The 19270-nt window shown below is 36.6% G+C and overlaps 1 protein-coding gene across 15 annotated transcripts in view; it reads left to right on the forward strand.

Annotated features, from left to right (window-relative positions):
• Positions 1-19270, forward strand: part of MAGI2 (membrane associated guanylate kinase, WW and PDZ domain containing 2) — a 726830-nt gene that overhangs the window by 409624 nt on the left and 297936 nt on the right. For all 15 annotated transcript variants that reach the window (NM_001396254.1, XM_040685423.2, XM_040685432.2 and 12 more), the window contains one exon: positions 15968-16087. In NM_001396254.1, the coding sequence (NP_001383183.1) occupies positions 15968-16087 (120 nt within the window). The remainder of the gene's footprint in view (positions 1-15967; positions 16088-19270) is intronic.

Raw genomic sequence — 19270 nt, forward strand, 5'->3', positions numbered from 1 at the left:
AAATAGCGACAGTCTGGGACACTTGAAAAGCTGAGTGTGCGTTAATATAAAAATCTGAATGAATCACAGAAGTATGTGAAAGGGATACACAGTTCAGATCATTTCAAATAGGAATATAACGTACTCCCTCTAGTGATGAAAAGGTCATTTCTAAATTCTTCAATTGAAATGTGGCATTAAGACTACAAGGTGACTTACTCAAAATTTTGTTGACTAGTAAAAGCTATGTTTTGCTTTCTGGTGGTTCATGGCATTATTGTGTATATACTTTGAGTAATAAAAAGAAGCAGGAATGTTTCTACATTGTTCTTGAGTGTAAGATTTTAGGACACGGATCACTGTCGTTAGTTCATTTTCTGTGAAGATTGATTCACAGAATAACTGTGAGTTTTAAAATAAATAGGCCTAATTTGCACTTACAATTCTTCCATCTTTGAATTTTCCTGAAATGTCATCTAATATTCAGTATTCCTTAGAAAGGATGATGCACAAGTAATACATATTGGAGAAATTAGATCCAGTGGATCTGTAAGATTATGCAGTAATTATGATTTTACTTCATTAATAATTATCTTTATTAAATGTGATTAATCAACCAGTACAACTTGTATACACACAAGAATCTTCTAGTTTAATAAAAATGTTTGTTCCCCTTGAAGGGTTCATTCCTTAAATGAACCCAATGTACTGGAAGCGTGCTCAACAAGCTTTCTTCTTGTGGAGTTCAGCCAACACAAAGTGTTGTTGTTGCCATTGTTTTACTGTACTTTCAGAAAACCATTTTCTATAGCTAAGTCAAAAAAATGTCTTGCCTCATCATTTCTTTTCTTCAAGGTCAACTGATTCAGACTAGTGTTCCTGTTGAGGTTTTCAAGATCTAAAAAGATGTTATTAGATAACATTTAGTTCAGTTACTCAGGGGACTTTTTATAATCGAATTCAAACTTCTTATTTAAAGAAAAACAAACTTATTAAAAATAACAATTAAAAAAAAAGACCTGCATGTTATACTATACCATTTAGAAGTTGAAGTCGCAGTTTAGTGTGAAGTCTAGTTTCATGAATACTAGACCATGAGGTCTAAGGCTATTTCCATTGAATGGATTAACAAGGATGATCCATCAGTGATAGACTTCTGTTTTCCATAGGTTGATAATTTTGACTGGAGAACATATTGAGCTCCTTGGATGTCTATAGTACTATGAAGTGGGAGTTGCCATTGAAAAATCTGTCTGTTTACCTAGAATAGCTGGTAGATTACTTGAACCAGCTCGTGCAGAATACCATTCAACAGCTGCCTAAAAAGTCCAGTTGTGTGGAAGACCTGAGGCTTTTTAGTAAATGATGTAAGAAGCCATTTCCCTAGGAGCAGATGACTCCTACCCTCTGCTGAGCATGATAGCTCAAGAATTGATGAGTGTAATATTACTGTGTTGCTACTCTAGTAAAGACTGTGGCAGTCCCTTGTCCTTCCAGAGCTCATTGTTGTTCTCTCCTGGAGAAATAATCATAACAGCATTATTAGCTAAGGATTGCCAAGTCTACATACAATAGTATACCCTGACTAAACTGAGTGATCACAGCAGTGCAGATATTCAAACAGATTAGTGATAAATGTCATGCACCATACAAAATGTGAAGGAGAGTGAGCCGAAATAAATTGCTGGTCTTCCTGTTTTCTCTGAAACAAAATTTTATTTTTCACTGGTATCAATAAAACTTAAGCCAAAATAAAATATTGTATGTTATTTGTCAGTAATGGGCCAGTATACTTCGGTTTTCGTAGAAGTGTGTCTTTGATGTATGCTGGTTTGCTTTCATGAAGAACACTGAAATGAGGTTTTCTGCTTCTTTGTCACTGAAAAGAGGAAATGGTCAGTTGCCATGCAAATAATATGCACACGTGATATTCTTCATGCCACAGCACTCTCTATTCAGGCTCATGACATGGAACTTGATGATTTTAAGGTCCTGTCCAACTCAAGCCATTCTATGATTGTACGTAGCTCTCATTAAGTTTGTACCTGAACATACTCACATCTCAATGAGTTTTTGTATTTTTGCTGTAAGAGTAAGCTCAGTTCCATGGTCAGATACAGCTGGTGTTTCTTTGTTCTTCTGCACTTTCCATACGATGGTTGCCAACTTAGCAGACGCCCTGCAGTAACTTAACCATTTATTGATGTACAGTACTTGAATTAATCAATGGATGTTAAAAAGTGCTACATTTCACCCAAGGGCAAACATTCAGTATACAGCACTTCATATGGGTTAACTCAAAAAGATTTGTCTGCTAAGGGCATTTCAGTTTATTACATAAATTCTTATCTCGGTTAGAATTTTCTTTAAGAATGTAGAGGCTATTCATGTTCTTGTTACTTCTTGTTGGCAATTTGTCTCTATATGCTCCAATTCAGATTCACATTCTGTTTGTAGACAAAAAATAAAAAAATTAGTGAACAGTCTACTTGTTGGCTGCAAATCTGTCTGGTTTGTCAGCAGTATGTTTTTTAGATGAGAGTAAGGATGCTTGCTCACCTCCTGCAACTCCAAAGACCATTTGTAACGAGTGCAATTGATTGAAGTTGTCATCCCTTAGCCTGTGAACTAGTTACAGCAATGGTGTATTTGAACCCAACTCACCCACAGCTAAATTACTCAAAAGTACAAGCTGTCCCCTGCTAGTGGCTTGAGCCATATTTTAGATAAGTGCTTTCCAGAAAAGTGATGCTTGGATACTCTGAGAAGTCTCTTAGCAGGCTTATTGATTATCTGCTGGGAGAAAACACTGGGGACCTATGGGGGCTTGGCTGGATTTATCTAGCTAAAGCACCTTAGACTTTGCCTGGTGCAAAACCACTTTAGCTTAGATTCATCTCACCTAACTTTAAGCGCATACAAGAGGCATGTAAGTCAGGAGGATACTAGTCCTAAGTGCCATCAAAAGTTGATGGAGAAGCTAGAAGTGTCAGTCTGGCTTGAAGTCACCTTTCACTGAATATTAAAGGGGCCATGGCTGCTTGGTCCCATAATGCAAGCCTACGCTAAATTGCATTAGCAAATCTGTGAAACCATCAGCCTATATTAGGTGTTCCTTTCAACAACCTTCAAATTAGAGCAGAGCAGCAAAACACTGTTGTGTTGGTAAATAGTAGCCTAAGGAATCTGTTAAACCTGAACTTTTCTTTTTTTTCCCCTTCTTAATTGGTCTAAAAAAAGTAAGGGATCTTATCCAACGTAGCTAGGAGAATAGATGGAGAATCTGAAGAGTACATGAAAAAGGAAAGTTTTCCTAATGCTGCTGTCAGTAATTTGATGAAAGCACATAAAATGTAAGAAACAGAAAAGCTTAAGTAAAAGCTGTGGGAGCAGTTGACAGGGTTGTAAGAATAAGCACTTCTCCTGAATTCTCCATAAATCTGTGCTTCTGAATGTGAATTTTCGCTCTCAGACATAAACTCTGTGCACTTTTAAGATATTATCATTGAAAATTAGGTGAGTGTGCTGCTTTTAGGTATTTTTAAACAGGAAAATCAGTGTTTATTCTAGCATCATTTGAATCAATAGCATATTGATAGTCATACCTATTTTGATTTAACAGAGCTTTTTTCACAAACTGTAGATAACAATATCCCCTGAAAGCCTGTGGCAGTGTACTGGGAAATAACAGCAGTTTCAATCATATCACCAGAGTTTCAGCTATCTCATGAGCGGTGATGGGGGACATGTGGCTTTGTTAACCAAGGCACTTGGTTTGCCTTGGTTTTGAGGAATTGAGGATTGCCTTCAGTAGTTGTCAGAGTCTGCTTCACCAGAAGTGAATATAAACACCTACAATTAGTATCTCAGGAATAAGTAGCTCTAATAACTGAGCAGCTGTTAAATGTCACAAGGGTTCACAAGGAAGGAGATGAGACTAAAAGATTCATACCCTGGAAGTAGTGATTTAGGTCTGCTATGGCTACTAGACATAATGGGGATAAGAATACACAGGAAAAATGTGAAGACTATGCTGAAATTGTCTCATGAAAATGTTTTATTTTCAAAAGCTGATTAGTGTGAAAAAGCAATAACTATACTGTATGTAGCTTTACAGAGCTCATGAGCAGAACTTTGAAGTAGCAGAAATGATAAGATGCTTGAAAGGAATAACAAAATACAAATAATCATATAGGGAATATTCATATTCTCTCCTAGCTGCAGAACTAGAATCATTGACCTCCCCTCTTCAGGGTTTTCAGTTTTCTGATATGAATTACCAGAGCTACAAATTCTTAAATAGTAATTACATCTACAAAAATAAAAGTAGCATAATTAGATATGTTTCAATTTGATATAAGTACTGGCAGTTTGCTCTGTTATCATCAGGAGCAACAGATGCCAGTTCTTTCTGTCTGTTTGGAGTTCAAATAAATGGAATTAAGTCACCTCAACTGAATGTTCTAAGGCTGACTGTTACAACTCTTCATATCAGAAAATGAAGCCTTCCTGTACATGAAAGGCAGCAATTTTAGTTAGCAAACTAGAAAAATAGTCACCAACAACTTTTCTTTTAGCATAACTGAATGTAAGAAGAATTATAAGGTCAAATTATTTACATGAGGAGCCATGTGGTTTTTCCTGTGTTTCAAAATAATGCACTTCTATTCTGAATAACATAACGAAGTCTTCCATGACACATCTGTTTAACTGAGAGAAAGAGAACACATTTTCCATGCCACTGTTTAAAACTGGATTTTTGGGAATGTAAATCATAGTGTTTCCCTGAAATTTACTGCATATGTTCATAGTTCAGTCCATACTTTATTGCCTTTGAGGAACAGTGGATGAAGAGTAAATTTTTTTTACTAAGGAGTCCACAGGATTAGTGTGAATATCCTACTTCATTTGTTTGAAGTATACTACAAGAGGAAGAAGGGAACAAGATGCTTTCTATTACTTTAGGAGGCAAGAAAATGTGCTTGCTATGCCAACATGCAGAAGAGGTGCAGCATTTAATAGTCCAGAACCTCTACATGAGAAATGTGCTTCTACACTGACAGGGCAGTGCTGCCATGGGAAGCAGCCTCACAGCACAAATCCTGCTTTTGCTTAAAGAATTCCTGCAGCATGTTGTGTCATCCTGCAATAAAACATGATGCCTAGCCCCAGTGGGATCCCTGCTGAGGGAATACCATTGCTTGTGTCTCAGTTCAGCTTTTTCTCTGATGTCTGGATAGCAGTTGGCCACCAGGGATTTCAGCTGTGAAGCTGCCAGTGGTGTTGCATGCAGTATTGTACAGTCAATCATTCATTTCTTTGAACTCTGTTCATTCAAAGTGAGTGCAACAGTACCTGCTATTACATATGAGAGGGTTTTTGTCACTAGACCAAGGTCTGGGCCAGCTGTCTAGTGAATGGTGCACAGATTAGGCTGCATATATCAACTCTGGGTGTGAAAGCCAAGGATTAGAACTGTCAAAACAATCTATGGGCTGGAAGAAAGATAACTGTAATGGAAGTCTGTTCCACCAGAAACATCTATTGTAGTTTTCCAAAGTGCTTTTTGATTCAGAAGAGGAAATGAGCTGTGGATTGGCTTATGCTTCCATGCCATGTTGGATAGATACTGTATAGCAGGACACAGCTATGGAAACTATGAGGAGAGAGAATTTTAGACTTTTATTGAAGAGAGCCTCAATCTCAGTACTGTTTTTTTCATTCACATACATTAAGTAGGTTCTCCATTTTGAGAATAAACCCCCCACATCTTTCTGTATATTATCTGCCATGATCAGTAAATAACCCTTAAATTTCTATTATTGTTTCTTACTATTGATGCATTAACTGTCTGTTACTACTAGCACAAAACAATTGAATTGAGTTTGGCTTAGGAACATCTGTGGATTGTTTCTATGGTAGCCTTTTTCAGTCTCTCTTTTACTGCCTCTCGAAGTAAGACTAGATCTATAAAATCCATTTACAAATATTTTGAGAGATTTAGCAGCAACAGCTAAACACTTCACAAATCCCTTTTCAAATATACTATTAAACAGACATTATACAGAATGACTGCCTCTGTAAGTTTGAATAAAACATTTAGAGTTGTTATCAGTATTTTTCCAGTTCAGAAGTTATTCCTAGCTTTGAAGAATCTTTCAGGGTACTCTTACAGTCTCTGTATGACTTAAGCAGGTTTCAATTGTCTGCAGCAACGTGTATGAGTTGCTTAGAAAAGTCATCCATAACAGCTTATCCATGAAGTTAATAAAATCAAGTGGTATACAGACGTTCTGTTGTCAGAAGTGGAAATGTTGACCCTTATTCCACACATGGAATAGTCAATAGCTTCCAGGATTTCCGCAAGTCCGGAAAGTATAGAATATGCAGCATGAACAGATGTTTTGCTGTTGAAGTTCAACAGTTCAAATCTCAGTATTTCCATTGGATACTTCAATCACTTAGACCTTCCATAGGAAAAATCTAATTGCTAATCCTGAGTAAAGATTTACCTGTAATAGCTGACTGCATAGCAGACCCACTCACATCTACTGACTACTGTGCAGGTAGTTCTTTAACTATGTCATCTCATGTCCTGAAATAAAGACAGTTTCCCAGGAAAAAAACTGTTCTACCGAAGATCTCAAGAAAGCATGTTCTTATTAAGCTTTCCAGTAGTACAAAGCATTTTGCTTGTGATTTAGTGTATCTTTATATGTAACATCAAAAGTTAGATCTCAGTATCTGATGACTTTTATGCATCTAAAGAAATATATGGAAACACGTGCACGTGAATCAAAATGCCCTAATCCATGGGTTGATCCTTCAGGTAGTTATTTTGTATACTTCCATGTAAAATCCATTTCTTTATAGATGGAAAGAAGGTATATGTGAGGGTAAACAACTAAGCCATGGGAGTCAAAGTCTAAAATTCCAAAACTGGTAAAGTCTTTCTTTTACCTGCAAGAGTGGAAATCCATGAAAGAGCAACACTAAATATGCAAAATGTACTAAAATGATACTGCATTGATTATTTATTTGATCTACAAGTACAAAATTAACCAAACAAAACCCCAACTTTCTACCAGCCACTTATCAACAGATGTTTAAATTTTCATCATCAGATATTTCTTTAAAGTATTAATTGCTTTCTTCCCTGTCTGTTTAGAAAGCTGATATGGCATTTTTATGGCAAGCGTGAAAGAGCAACTGATTGGGAAATATTGCAGGGGTGTTTGCAAATATGTTTTATGAAGATAATTCCAGTATCTCATAGATTTACATGGCTAGGTACTGATTCTTTAAATAAATAAATAAATAAATAAATTAAATAAAAATAAAAAAATAAATAAAGCCTGTAAATTGCCAGTTTGATATTTTCAAGGAATCTTGTAGAAAACAGTGAAGTAGTTATGAAACCTTCAGTAGCAACATATTTTCTGATTGATTTTACTAGTATCTTCTGCTGTATTCCATGCCTAATTTGACAAGGGCGTCTTACAAGACAGTTTGGCCAGTAGTATGAAGAAATAAAGATTTCTTTTTATTTGCACGAAGGCTGTGCTGTCAATGTAACTTGTATAGCTGGGCATAATGCTTGGTCGGAGTAGTTCTTAAAGGACTCTGCAGACTTAATGAATTCACAAACAAAAGGAAAGTGTCTCAGTTCATATCATGATGAGGTAATGAATTGCGTTGCTTTGTAGAGGGACCACCCCATACATCCGTGTCTCTCTGGATAGCAACATGAAAAGTGCAATGGTCAGATCTTCAAATAGTGTATTACATAGCTCTGTCTATGTCACAGTTGTCAGCTTCTCTCTTGTGTTATTTTCCTTCTCTGACTCTCTTGCTGGTTCCAGTGGCCCTCTCATAACTGTTTATTAGCTCTATAGAGTCATAATTAATCATAGAGCCATAGGATATCCCAAGGTGGAAGGAACTCATAATGATTACTGAGTCCAACTCCCAGATCCACACAGGACCACCTAATTAAATAAACCAAATAAATGAATAAACTTCCTACAGCCAACTTTGTTTAATCAGAACCTACTGAATACGTATAGAATCGGGGGGGGGGGCAGGCAGGGGCAGGAAGAGTATTTGAAAGAGTATATGGTATATGCATCTGTAATGTAGTATTTCTGCTAACCACCAGGCTGGAGCTTCTCTAGTTCACCTAATGCCCATGTCTCAAGTTAGAAGTGGGGAAGACATAGAGAAGCACAGGCTGAATGCATATTCATTCCATAAATGGCATGCTTACCTTCTACTCTGTGCACTGTAGGTCTCAAATCCAGAAAGTTAGTGCCTATTTTATGCTATAAAATACTAAATATCATGTCTGTTACAAACTGGGATACAGTCTCTTAAGACTGCTTTTCACAATTTTACATTTTACTACTTCAGGAAAAAATAATGTCATTAATCCCAAGTATGCCTAGAAACTGTCAATGATATGTTGGCAGGAAACGGAAAAGGTCCTTTATAAACCACATGAACTGAACAGCTTGTAATAAAACTATTAGCTCTGTGATGATGTCTGGCTAATTGCTTTTTCCCTTTCTCCTAAAGGTTGGGTCAAAAAGTACTTAAGATAATAGTAAAAATACTTTCTTCCAAACAGTGTCTGACTTCTCTCCGTGTACAGGTAAAATTAAAAACAATGCTTCAGTCCCACAGCTCACCAATAGCTAAATGCCTGGCTTTGCTCCACTGCAGCACTCTTAATCCCTTTGCTAGTGGTGTTTGGATTAATTAACCTGAAGATATTCTTCAGGATAAAATCTGTCAACATCTTCTTTATTAATGCAGTTTGAAACTACTAGCCCTCAAAAATATTTTCAGGAATGTGGAGTTCAGTCCATTGTCTCTGTAATTATTCTTCCAGAGATGCATTAGAAATTGCTGGTATTGAACACTCAGAAAGATGAAAAACTTTTTCTCTTTATGACCCATTCCAGAAGGGGCCTATGGTGTTTTGTTTTATTGTGTTATGACTGGTATCGTAAAAACTTGGAGCTTCCTGCCTGGTAGTACCTCTAAAATCACTTGACTTGAAAATGATGCTTATTGTTCTCTTCAGCTGGGAATTCAGTAGATCAAGACAAATGTGGTGTTTCTTTGCCTAATGCAGTTGGTAATGTTACAAGATAAGTTTAATTTCCCATACATTTCAGTTCCTCACAGTAATAGCATCCCTGAGTACTTTGGCAAATGAACAAAAGAGTTAATTAAACATTGTTGAAATTTTCTAAGGCAGAGCGTATACAAGGTCATAACAAGGGCTCAGCTGAAGTTTATTAAAGATTAGCAGTCTGTTTCTACGGGAGGGATCCCTCCAGCTATTGTAATGTATGACAGGCTGGCATACTGCTTTCTGTGGAAAAAACAAGCTGTTGTACAACAGAATTACAGAACAACTTATCAGTAGAATGACTTAGAAGGGCTTAATATATTAAATACATTATTATATTTTGTTGTGTTTCTAGCAAATAAGCACAATAAGGTCCTATTTTCCTCCATATGTTTGGAAGATGAATCTAGAAGAAAGTCACTGAGCAGGAAGCTAGATTGCTACTTCTCATTTACACTGTAAATGCTTGTGGCAAAGACACTCCCGCTTCTGTGCTTGCGTCCTGCAGTAGGAAACGTACAGCTCAATAACAGTAAAGGTGTCTGGATAGGAAAGAGGTGTGCCATGTTTGTCCTTAACTTGCAATAGAAATGTGTGGTAATATATTAATATGTGTCTAGGAGCCCACTGAAAATTATGCATAACGTTTGTGAGTAGATATTGGACCTTCCAGGGACCAAGACTTTTATTTCTGCTCTCCTGGCCATCACATAGACTGTAAGGGAGTACAAGTATGAGATCCCTGTAATGCTGTCGATGACCATAATATATAGATTCATTACTGGGCAAAGATGAAGTCTTCTTGAAGATATGTCTTCTGTATTGAGCAAAGGATGCCTCGTTTACTGTCATAGTTCTGGGGCTTCAACTAATAGTCATATTCCCCTTAGGGCATATACATTTTCTTCTTTTCGTATCACACATTAAGTACATGGAGTTAGCAATAAAAGAAATACTGAGAGTACCTTTCCCACTTCTGAAAGTAGCAGAGTTGGAAAGAGATGGTAAAGACTCAGTAATGCTAAGGAGCAGAAGTATTTGCAGAAGTCAGTCTGAGCATCTTGTTCTGACATAAACACTAAAAAGTGGTGTGGAAACTGGTGTGAAGGTTGCCAACACTGGGTTCTTCCAGAGCTTATAATCCTATAATTTTTTTTTTTAACTAACAAGGGAAATTTGGATTAAGTACCACATGAATTCACTATTTTTTTCCAATCTGCATTAGTAGTCAGCATTCAAAATCCCCATTAAAATGTTATTTATTATTCCCAGAGCTCATATAAGCTGTATTTCAGTTGCTACTGAACTAACACACACTTTTTTTTTTTTAAGTCATTGTAAAGATTTCTTAGCTCTCTAAATTTATATCCTCAGGTGCCTAACATGTTGTTAAAAGAAAAATACACTTCCAGAGGTTATTCATGTAAATGGCACCTTATTCCTTTGCAGAAACACAGCACCATCATGTAGCATAACATTGCACATGGAAAGCCTTCACTGAAGTATGATAAACTACAATTTTTCTTGTGTAGCATGGAAGAAATAGACAGCAAAGGCAAAGGTCCTTTTCTTCTTTTCTTAATATCAGCCATGTAGGTTAAATACCTCTAGAATGTACAAAGTATCCATCTTGAAGTTACAATAAATCCAGACAAAGTAGTGACTCGATGAATGACCCTAATACTGTTTTGGAGAGCAAATCAATGAACTATGCAAGCGATGCTGATACATCCTGATTGCGGTCAAGAATAGCCTCTGGTTAAAAGTAATGAAATACCTTAACATAGCCCAGTACTTTTTCATTAGGAGAAATAGAATTTGAGGGTGAGATTACAAGAATATTAATAATTGTTCACCTCTTCTATTTTTGCTTGTAGGCTTCCTCACATTTTATGCTTGTTCATATTCATAACTCTAAATGTACCACTACTTGGAAAACTTCAGACTTTTTGCTTGTCTGTACCTCATAATTCCAGTTGATGTGGTTTGCTTTATATCCTGGTTAATAATTCAGATTAATTTTCCTAAGTGTGAGCAGATCCCTTTGTCATTGCATGACTATTGCCTACCTAGGACATGTTGTAAGAATTAGAAGACAAAGAACTTTAATAGTGATTAAATAAATGATAACCAGTTATGGCTACAGGTAAACAGTTTAAAGAGTAAATTAAGTTTAAAGCTGCTCTTAATTGATTATTTCATCACTACGGTCTATCCTAGACTGTTCAGGCTGACCGTACTCAGTCTTCTCTTACAACCAGGTATAAGCAGGATGCCAGTTACTGAAATTCATAGTTGGGAGAAGTCAGTACTAATGAGTTTAATAGCCTTTTCAGGTTTGCAGATAAACAAGCTTGTTAAAGCCACTGCTGTGAAATGCTGTGAGCACTCATCCTCATGAAGTCAGCCAGTCAGTAACATTTCAGATTGTGTAGATCAAAGCTCCTATAGCTCCTAAGGGAGCTTCACACTGTCTGATATCATGTTTGTATGGGCCAGTCAGGGTCACTTGCAAGTTACACCTTGTGTGTCTTCTGTTCAACAGCAGCAATAGACTGCATTTGTCATAAATATAAGTAGTGCAGATATGCCATGCTGCTTTTGATCCTACAAGATCTGAAAGTATCATGTTCTTTTGCTATAGAATTCAAAGATTATTTTTTCATACATTACCATGGTAACAAAATGGTAACTAGGTCCCTATGTTCATTTTACATTAATAAAAGGCTAAACATAAGCAGTAGGAACTGTGTCCTATTGAGCCTTGATTCTGTATAATAAAAGATGTTGTGTTTCCATTAAAAAAAAAAAAAGCTTGAAATTAATCTTCTGTTTTAATTCTTGAATCACTGTAGGTTTTGAGCCTGCCTATCTGCCTATGAGTGTAGCTAAAGGTAAAATCTACTAAGAACAGTTACTCTACATTAGTTTAAAAGCAAGGAAAAGTAAAAATTGCCTGTGATCTACAAGATTCCTATATATAGACCTCAGTGTTCAGATTGTGATGGGTATTTAGGATTCTCGAGTAACTGCCTCTAAATCTGTTAAGCTGCACATTGCATAACTTATGGTGCTTACAGAAAGGTATAAAGCAGGCAGAAGTATTAATAGCAGCAACTCTGTTCCTCCAGGGTAAAGGAGTAAAAGAGGTGATAACTATTGATTACTCCATTAGCCAGGGAATTGCTTTAACCATTTGAAAGATCTCAGGTCCTCCAGGCTGAGGGAATGAGAACAGATGCAAGAGGAAAATGGGACTCAGTAAGATTTAATCAAGGACAATAAAGTTCTGGCTGGGATGGAAATGCTGTACCTGAGGTAAGAGTCACCCTGAATATGTGCAGGGTGTTTTCAGTAGATCATGGTTTGCTCTGATTGCAATTTTTTGGAGGAAGGAAGCAGTCCCTATCTCACAGGAGTATAACTCTCAGCATACCATAAAATAAAAAGCTCCTGGAGCAGGGTGCATAAGGATTCTTAGGGTGGAACCTTTCATGTTACTGAGTGACAGTATTATCTCTTGACATTGTAGGTGAGATATTGCAGATAAAGGTAGAAGTGGCAAGAAATTTTCTAGAAAACTTGTTTTTCCTTGAAAATATTAATTTGTGTAATTTACCTATTTCCTTTCACTCTTCATGAGAAATGATGCTTCATGTTGGGATTTCTAGTGCAACCATGGGGCACAAGAGGAACAGGGAAAGGAAAGCATCAGATTCACCATTAGCTCTTTAGTCACTCAGGGAAATCAGTGGGAAAACTCAGGGAGACTAAATCAAGAAACTGCTGTGTACAGGGACACTGGTGACAGTAAAGTTCTGGTTCTTTCTGTTTTGCAACAGAAATCTTAGTTTCATCTTGAAGTAGAATGGGAACTGTTTGAAACTTCAGAGTGTTCCAGAGCAAGATAAAGATTGCATCAGCTGCTCTAAATACAAGGCATCTCATGGCTGTTTTACATGTGGGAATCTGTGTGTAATTTAAAAGGAGAAGTGTTAAGGATACAGGGTCTGTATATAGTTTGTAACTGGAACATGAATTTCATTTGAAAGACAGACAGCAGCTTAGACAGACCACTCAATTCATAGTGCAGGGCGCATGCAGATATTTGCATGCATTTCTCATATACATGCCATATATGAAAGAATGCAACTTGGTCACAGGAGGACAGAAGATTCCAAATGAAGAGAGATTCAGAATCTAAAAGCTAGTCCATTACACTCCTCTGGAATAACAGACATGTTGACAGCAATGTGAAAGTTAATTCTAGGCAAATTGACCAAAGCAACAAAATAAAAAACAGATAACTGCATCTGGTTTTGGATCTGCTATGAGACTTTGTAGTCAACCTTGCTGGATAAGAATGTAGAATATCCATATATTTAAAATAGACTGCAGTATATTAATAATACTTAGAATCACTGAGAAGGAGCTCAGTAGGTAATCTGGTTCAACTTTCCTATCAAAACAGGGATTAACACCATAGATTATGTAACTTGTATTTTTTCTGATTCATCAGTAATTGTTAAACTCCCAATAATATTAGTTTGACCACAAAAAAAAATATTGAAGAAATAGTAAATTAGTGGTACTCATCTAATATGCAAGCTTCTTCCCAGTGCCTTGTCTAAGAATATAATAGCTCTCATTTGCTAAAGTTTTCTTTTCTCTGGTGTCCTGTGTGGAAGATGCTGTTCCTGTCAATAGAAAGTGGGAGTGACACATTCCTCAGGAGAAAGCATGCAGATCAAACATCCAATGCCTGAGCTGTTAGTAGAGCTCCCAGGAGCTCATGGGCTTGCTGGGATCCCTCTGCTTCTGCAAAGTTATCAGAAGGATGCTGCTGTATCTCCAGGGGTCAGATATTCCATATGGAGTACATTCAGCACATATAAGGATGCAGCAAGTGTTTCAGTGCTTTAATTGTGCCCTCCCTGAAATGCAACAGTAATTATTCTAGTGAACCCACTTCTGCAAATATGAATGTCTCAGAAATGAAGTGCCAAGTAAGAAGGATTTTACTTTTAAATTTTGAGATGAAAAGAGAATTGAAAATAGATAAATGAAGGCATGAACTTCTGGAAATTGTAGATTCTCAGGTCTTTGCCACAGACCCTCAGAGTGCTTATGAGGAGAGAGAGAGAGGTGCCTATGATGAGCAGTCCGGGTGATAAACTGACACACCATTATATAATTAGGTCTGTGCTCACAAGGGGTTTGGATAACTCTAAAGGCCATCCAGTGCTTTGCCAATGCCAAGCACAAGTCAGCAGGAATCACTAGGAGAAAAAGTAGCACTCCTAATGTGCTGTTCATGGCACAGAAATCTCCATTAAAACCAGCTGAAGAGTGGAATTTGGTTGGAGATTGACAGCTGCATTTTAGGGCTTAGTTCAGTTGCTTAAGCACAGAAAACTAACAGTAAGTGAAGTACTCAAGGGTATTGTCCTTTTCTCCTTCCTGCAGTTCCAAAAGGATGTGGGTTTCCATATGTCCTTCATATTTTTGCAACTTTCCTTTTGATGTGAGATAACTCAGGCACCTGCCACAAAGAGTCCTGTGTATAGCTCAATGAACTGAACTGCTAGTATGTAGGCAGCTGAATAGCAATCTTGCTTCTACCATTAATAAGATCTCTGACTTTAATAGCTTATGCACGTGGAACAACTTGTAGACAACTACACTTAGTTTTATTAATCTCACAAAGGATCTCACACAAAATGATTGATCAGGGTTTAAATCCAATGTTTGAATAACAGGCATCAAAAAGTGGATGAAATAGACTGATCTGAATGGATTCCTGAGTCACTGCTGCATAACATGAGAGTCACAATATAGTGTTTAAGGTTAAATGGATTAATAACTAAGGAAGAGATGATGTCTTTTGCACAATATTGTAATGGTAAGCTTAGTGGACAGAAGTGAAAGACTTGGTGTCTATCAGCTTCCTTGTGCCGACAACATTGAAACCAAACCTTTCAACAATGTTTCAATCACTACGGCATAAATAAAAGTTGACTGATTAAGATATTTAAAACACCGAGTCTGATTAGAGCCTTGAAATCACCCACCTCCAAATGGAACTTTGAGTGTTTTCAGTCAAAATGGGGATAGCCTGGTCATTAAAAAAAATAAAAAAAAAGTGGTGGTGGGATGCTATTAGGAAATCAGGTCAAATTCAGATTGTTCCCTGCTAACATCTCAGCTTCTCCTACCTAAATCTGAGTCATTTCTCAACATGTATGAAATACTGTCTTTCAGCATTTATTGAACTCTGTCATCTAAAGATGGCAATAGAAGCAGTAACTAAATGTAAGCATCTTTGCAGTTTGCCAGTGTAGTTGGCAGGTGATCTGGGTCACTCAATCTGTCAAGTCCACATAAGGCATAAAACAAGCTACATGAACATAACCGTTGTAAATTTACTTACCGATTTATTGTTTTGAGTACTAAATAACTGTTTATAAGAGTATGGAATTGATTATTTGCAGACAAGACTTCTTCTGAAGCTATGAAAACACATCAAAAATTCTTGGTAACTTTGAATGCCTGGTCTCACTGTGATGGTCTTTCTATAGTAAAGTAAAAGTATAGCAGTATCATGCGTTTTCATCAGTGAAAATAAATAACTTGAGTCCAAAGAGTATCTGGCTCAGCCATGCACAGGCATCTCATATCCTATGTCAGCTTCAACAAGTGTAACTATATGGTTTTGAAAAACATCTTCAAGAGGATGATGTGCTAGATAATGTGTTGTATAAACAGCTTACTTTGTAAATTTTACAAAATCAAGCAGATCATTGTAAATTTAGGTCATGTATTTGACAACACGTCTTTCATTTTTATTAATAGGCACCACAAGGCCACATAAGGAGGGGGAGGTCCCTGGTGTGGACTATATTTTCATCACTGTTGAAGATTTTATGGAATTGGAGAAAAGTGGTGCTCTCTTAGAAAGTGGAACATATGAAGGTAAGTACACTTTTACTATGAAATGTGTCTCTTCTTTCTATTATACTTTTTTCTAATATGATGGTATTACATTGGGACATATCATCATAATGTTTCATTGCTACACTGATATTGCAAATTTATGCAGAATCCTATGGTAACTATGAAAATAATTATATATGTAAAATCTAAATGCAGGTGAGTGCACTGTAATGTTGGAATACTATATCACTTAAGAGAAACAGTATAATACATTGCAATTATAGGAAAGAAACGCTAGTTCTTCAGGGCAAATACTTGAAGATATTTCTGCAAAATTTTAGCTGTCAGCTGCATTTTTAACATAGGGCAAAGAAATTCTGGAACAGAAATGAGTTGTAAGGCTGACACTTCCTTGCATATGAGGTCCTGCAAATACTAGTGTATGTCAGAAGTTGAAACTTTTCCAAATAAAACAAGAAAGGTTTGCAATGCCATATCTAGTGGGCTTTATAAAGTTATTGGAAATAATTGATTAATTTCATTAATACTATAGAAGGGTAGGAGCTGTCCTAATGGCTATGCTAAAAAATATCTCTACATAGGGCAAAGGCCAGCAGTTTCATGCAAATCATATCTGAGAAGCTCTGATCTATCTGATTTCAAACCTTTCCCATAACAATTATCCTGAAAGTGAAACTACCATGGACAGCACAACAGCACAACATAGCGTAGCACAATCCCAGACTTAAGTGCTCTATTATTTTTAAACCTTGTGTTTCTTATGATTATTCTAGTATTTAAAGTGGCTTAGTAATGGACAGATCCTTTAATCTTCAATTTTGAAAGCAAAATATCCAGGAACACACTTTTCTTGTGAAAAAAATGACTTGTACATATGAGCATGCATGTATGAGTAGAACCACTTTCAGGAAGCAGGCCTGTATTTTTACCTTGAGGGAGATAAAGCAATGAAGACTTTTTTGTCCTGACTTTGTACCTGTCAAGAACAGTATCTGGAGATAAATAAGGAGCCATTCACCCCAAAGAAAATCATTAGCTGTGTTATAAATAGCAGAAAGTGCAATCCTTTCCCACCTAATCAGCACAAAGCACCCACTGGAAAGTAAATAAATTTTCATAAAGAGTCATATCAATACAGAAATTGTAACATAGATTTCCATTAAAGAAGGTCAAATAAAGGAAAACACATCTTCTTTTCCTTTCCTATTTTTTCCCCGCTGTCTGACATCTAATGGTAGAAGTTACATAAATATTAATAGATATATAACACCACAATTTTATGTTCATCATACATTCATTAAGTAACAAGCCTTTCTTGAAGTATTTTTTTGTTACCTGAAGTGTTTGAAGCTAACATAAAAGGAGCTTGAGTGTAGTCTGTCTTTGCTTGACCATGTAATTTCATTAGTTTGTAGCAAGCGTGTGGAGATTGAACTGCTAGGTTAGATTAATTTACAGTGGTGTTCTGTCCCTCGAGGGATACTGAGAGGTGTCTTATAATACAGGTTATCAGAGCTGAGTGGACAGCAAGGTGAAATACTGGTTGTGGAAGTCAGTGTAAGTCCTTAAGCCAACTGAGGACCTAGCTGAAGACAGGGCCAAAGTCATGACTACACAGTGTCCATCACATCATTCTGTCATCACAGATGACAAGTTCACTGAACTTAAGAAGTCAGAAACTAAATGAAGACCAAAATAAGCTCAGCTGATCAATTTCTGCATACATTATTTCTTTGACCAATTTCCAGGTTTCCCAGTGAGTAAACATATTCTGACAAATAATAGATAATACCTTTCTATCTATTACAATAAGTAATTGATAACATATTCTAAAACACACCTAGTTTGCAGATGCTGTTTCTGCTGTTCTCATACAGAAACTTCCAGCCAGGGCCTTCAGTTACACCCCTTATTTGCCTGATAATTCCTTATAAGTGTAGTGCCTTCTTCAGAGAAGAATTTTGCTATTTGCTCAGTCACAAGTTTCTTGAGCACATTAAGCCTTCAAACAATTAATTTTACTGCTGACAATCATACCAAACAGAGCAAAGAAATTTACAATTCCCCCTACCAAGTCATGATGACTTTTGCATCCTTTCAACTTATGTATGCGTGTTGTGGGAGTTGAATTTTCTTTCCTTATCAACACTTATTATCAGGCCTTTGAAATCAGTCTTAAAAAGTCTTTTAAATAATTATCTGTTAATAAACAATTTTTCTGATTTTTTTTTATCTTGATGAGGTCATTCTGTATTTAGCTAAGTTTCTAGAGTTCAGCTGATCCACCACCTGGTGCTGTTTTGTTGGGTTTTTTTCCAACCATGACTGCAATCATGGAATCACAGAATTGTTGGAGTTGGAAAGGACCTTTTCAAGGTCATCTGGTCCAACTCCCCTGCAATGAATGGTGATATCTACAATGAGACCAGGTTGCTCAGAACCCCACCCAACATGACCTTGGATGTCTCCAGTAATGAGACATACTTCTTTGGGCAACCTGTTCCAGTACCTCACCACCATTATTGTGTAAAATAAAATCCAAATCGTGAAGATTTCACTTTGCTTCTATTTAGTAGGACTCCAATTTCCTATAAAAAGGAATTCTGATTTCTAATAGAATGGTAACCTCATTGGAAATACAACTTATTTTTTGACACACATATTGGGGTAAGGTAAAATAACCACAGTTCTGTATCAGAGGAGGAATTATTCCTCTGCAAAGTAAAAGCCACCTGCCCATATTATGCAGAATGGCGTTGCATAGGACAACCCCCAGCAAAATAACCCACACTCATTTTTCTTAACCTTGAAATGAATGTCCTGTATGGACATAGTCATAGATGATCTTTGAATTGGCACAGCATGTACAAGTAAATAAAATGCATAATATCAGTGCTGTAAGAAAAAAAGACAAACTGCATGTGTATTTTACCACTGTCTTTTACCATTCCTCCAGTAGAAGGGTTAGCTTGTTACAGTGTCATTGCTCTGATCTGTCAAATCTTGTGTAGAGACTTGCTTCATGGATCACTGACTTCATAGGTGGTTCCTATTTCCTTATTGTATCAGTAGAATTTCTCAGAGTGGCGTATCAGTAAACTGAAAATGTGCTTGAAATGCATGTAGGTTGCTTTAAAAGTAATGCATCCTAATTATTTCTATGGAAACTACAACAGATACAAAGAGTACAGTAACACCATT

The sequence above is a fragment of the Gallus gallus genome, chromosome 1, assembly GCF_016699485.2.
Source record: "Gallus gallus isolate bGalGal1 chromosome 1, bGalGal1.mat.broiler.GRCg7b, whole genome shotgun sequence".
NCBI lineage: Eukaryota > Metazoa > Chordata > Aves > Galliformes > Phasianidae > Gallus > Gallus gallus.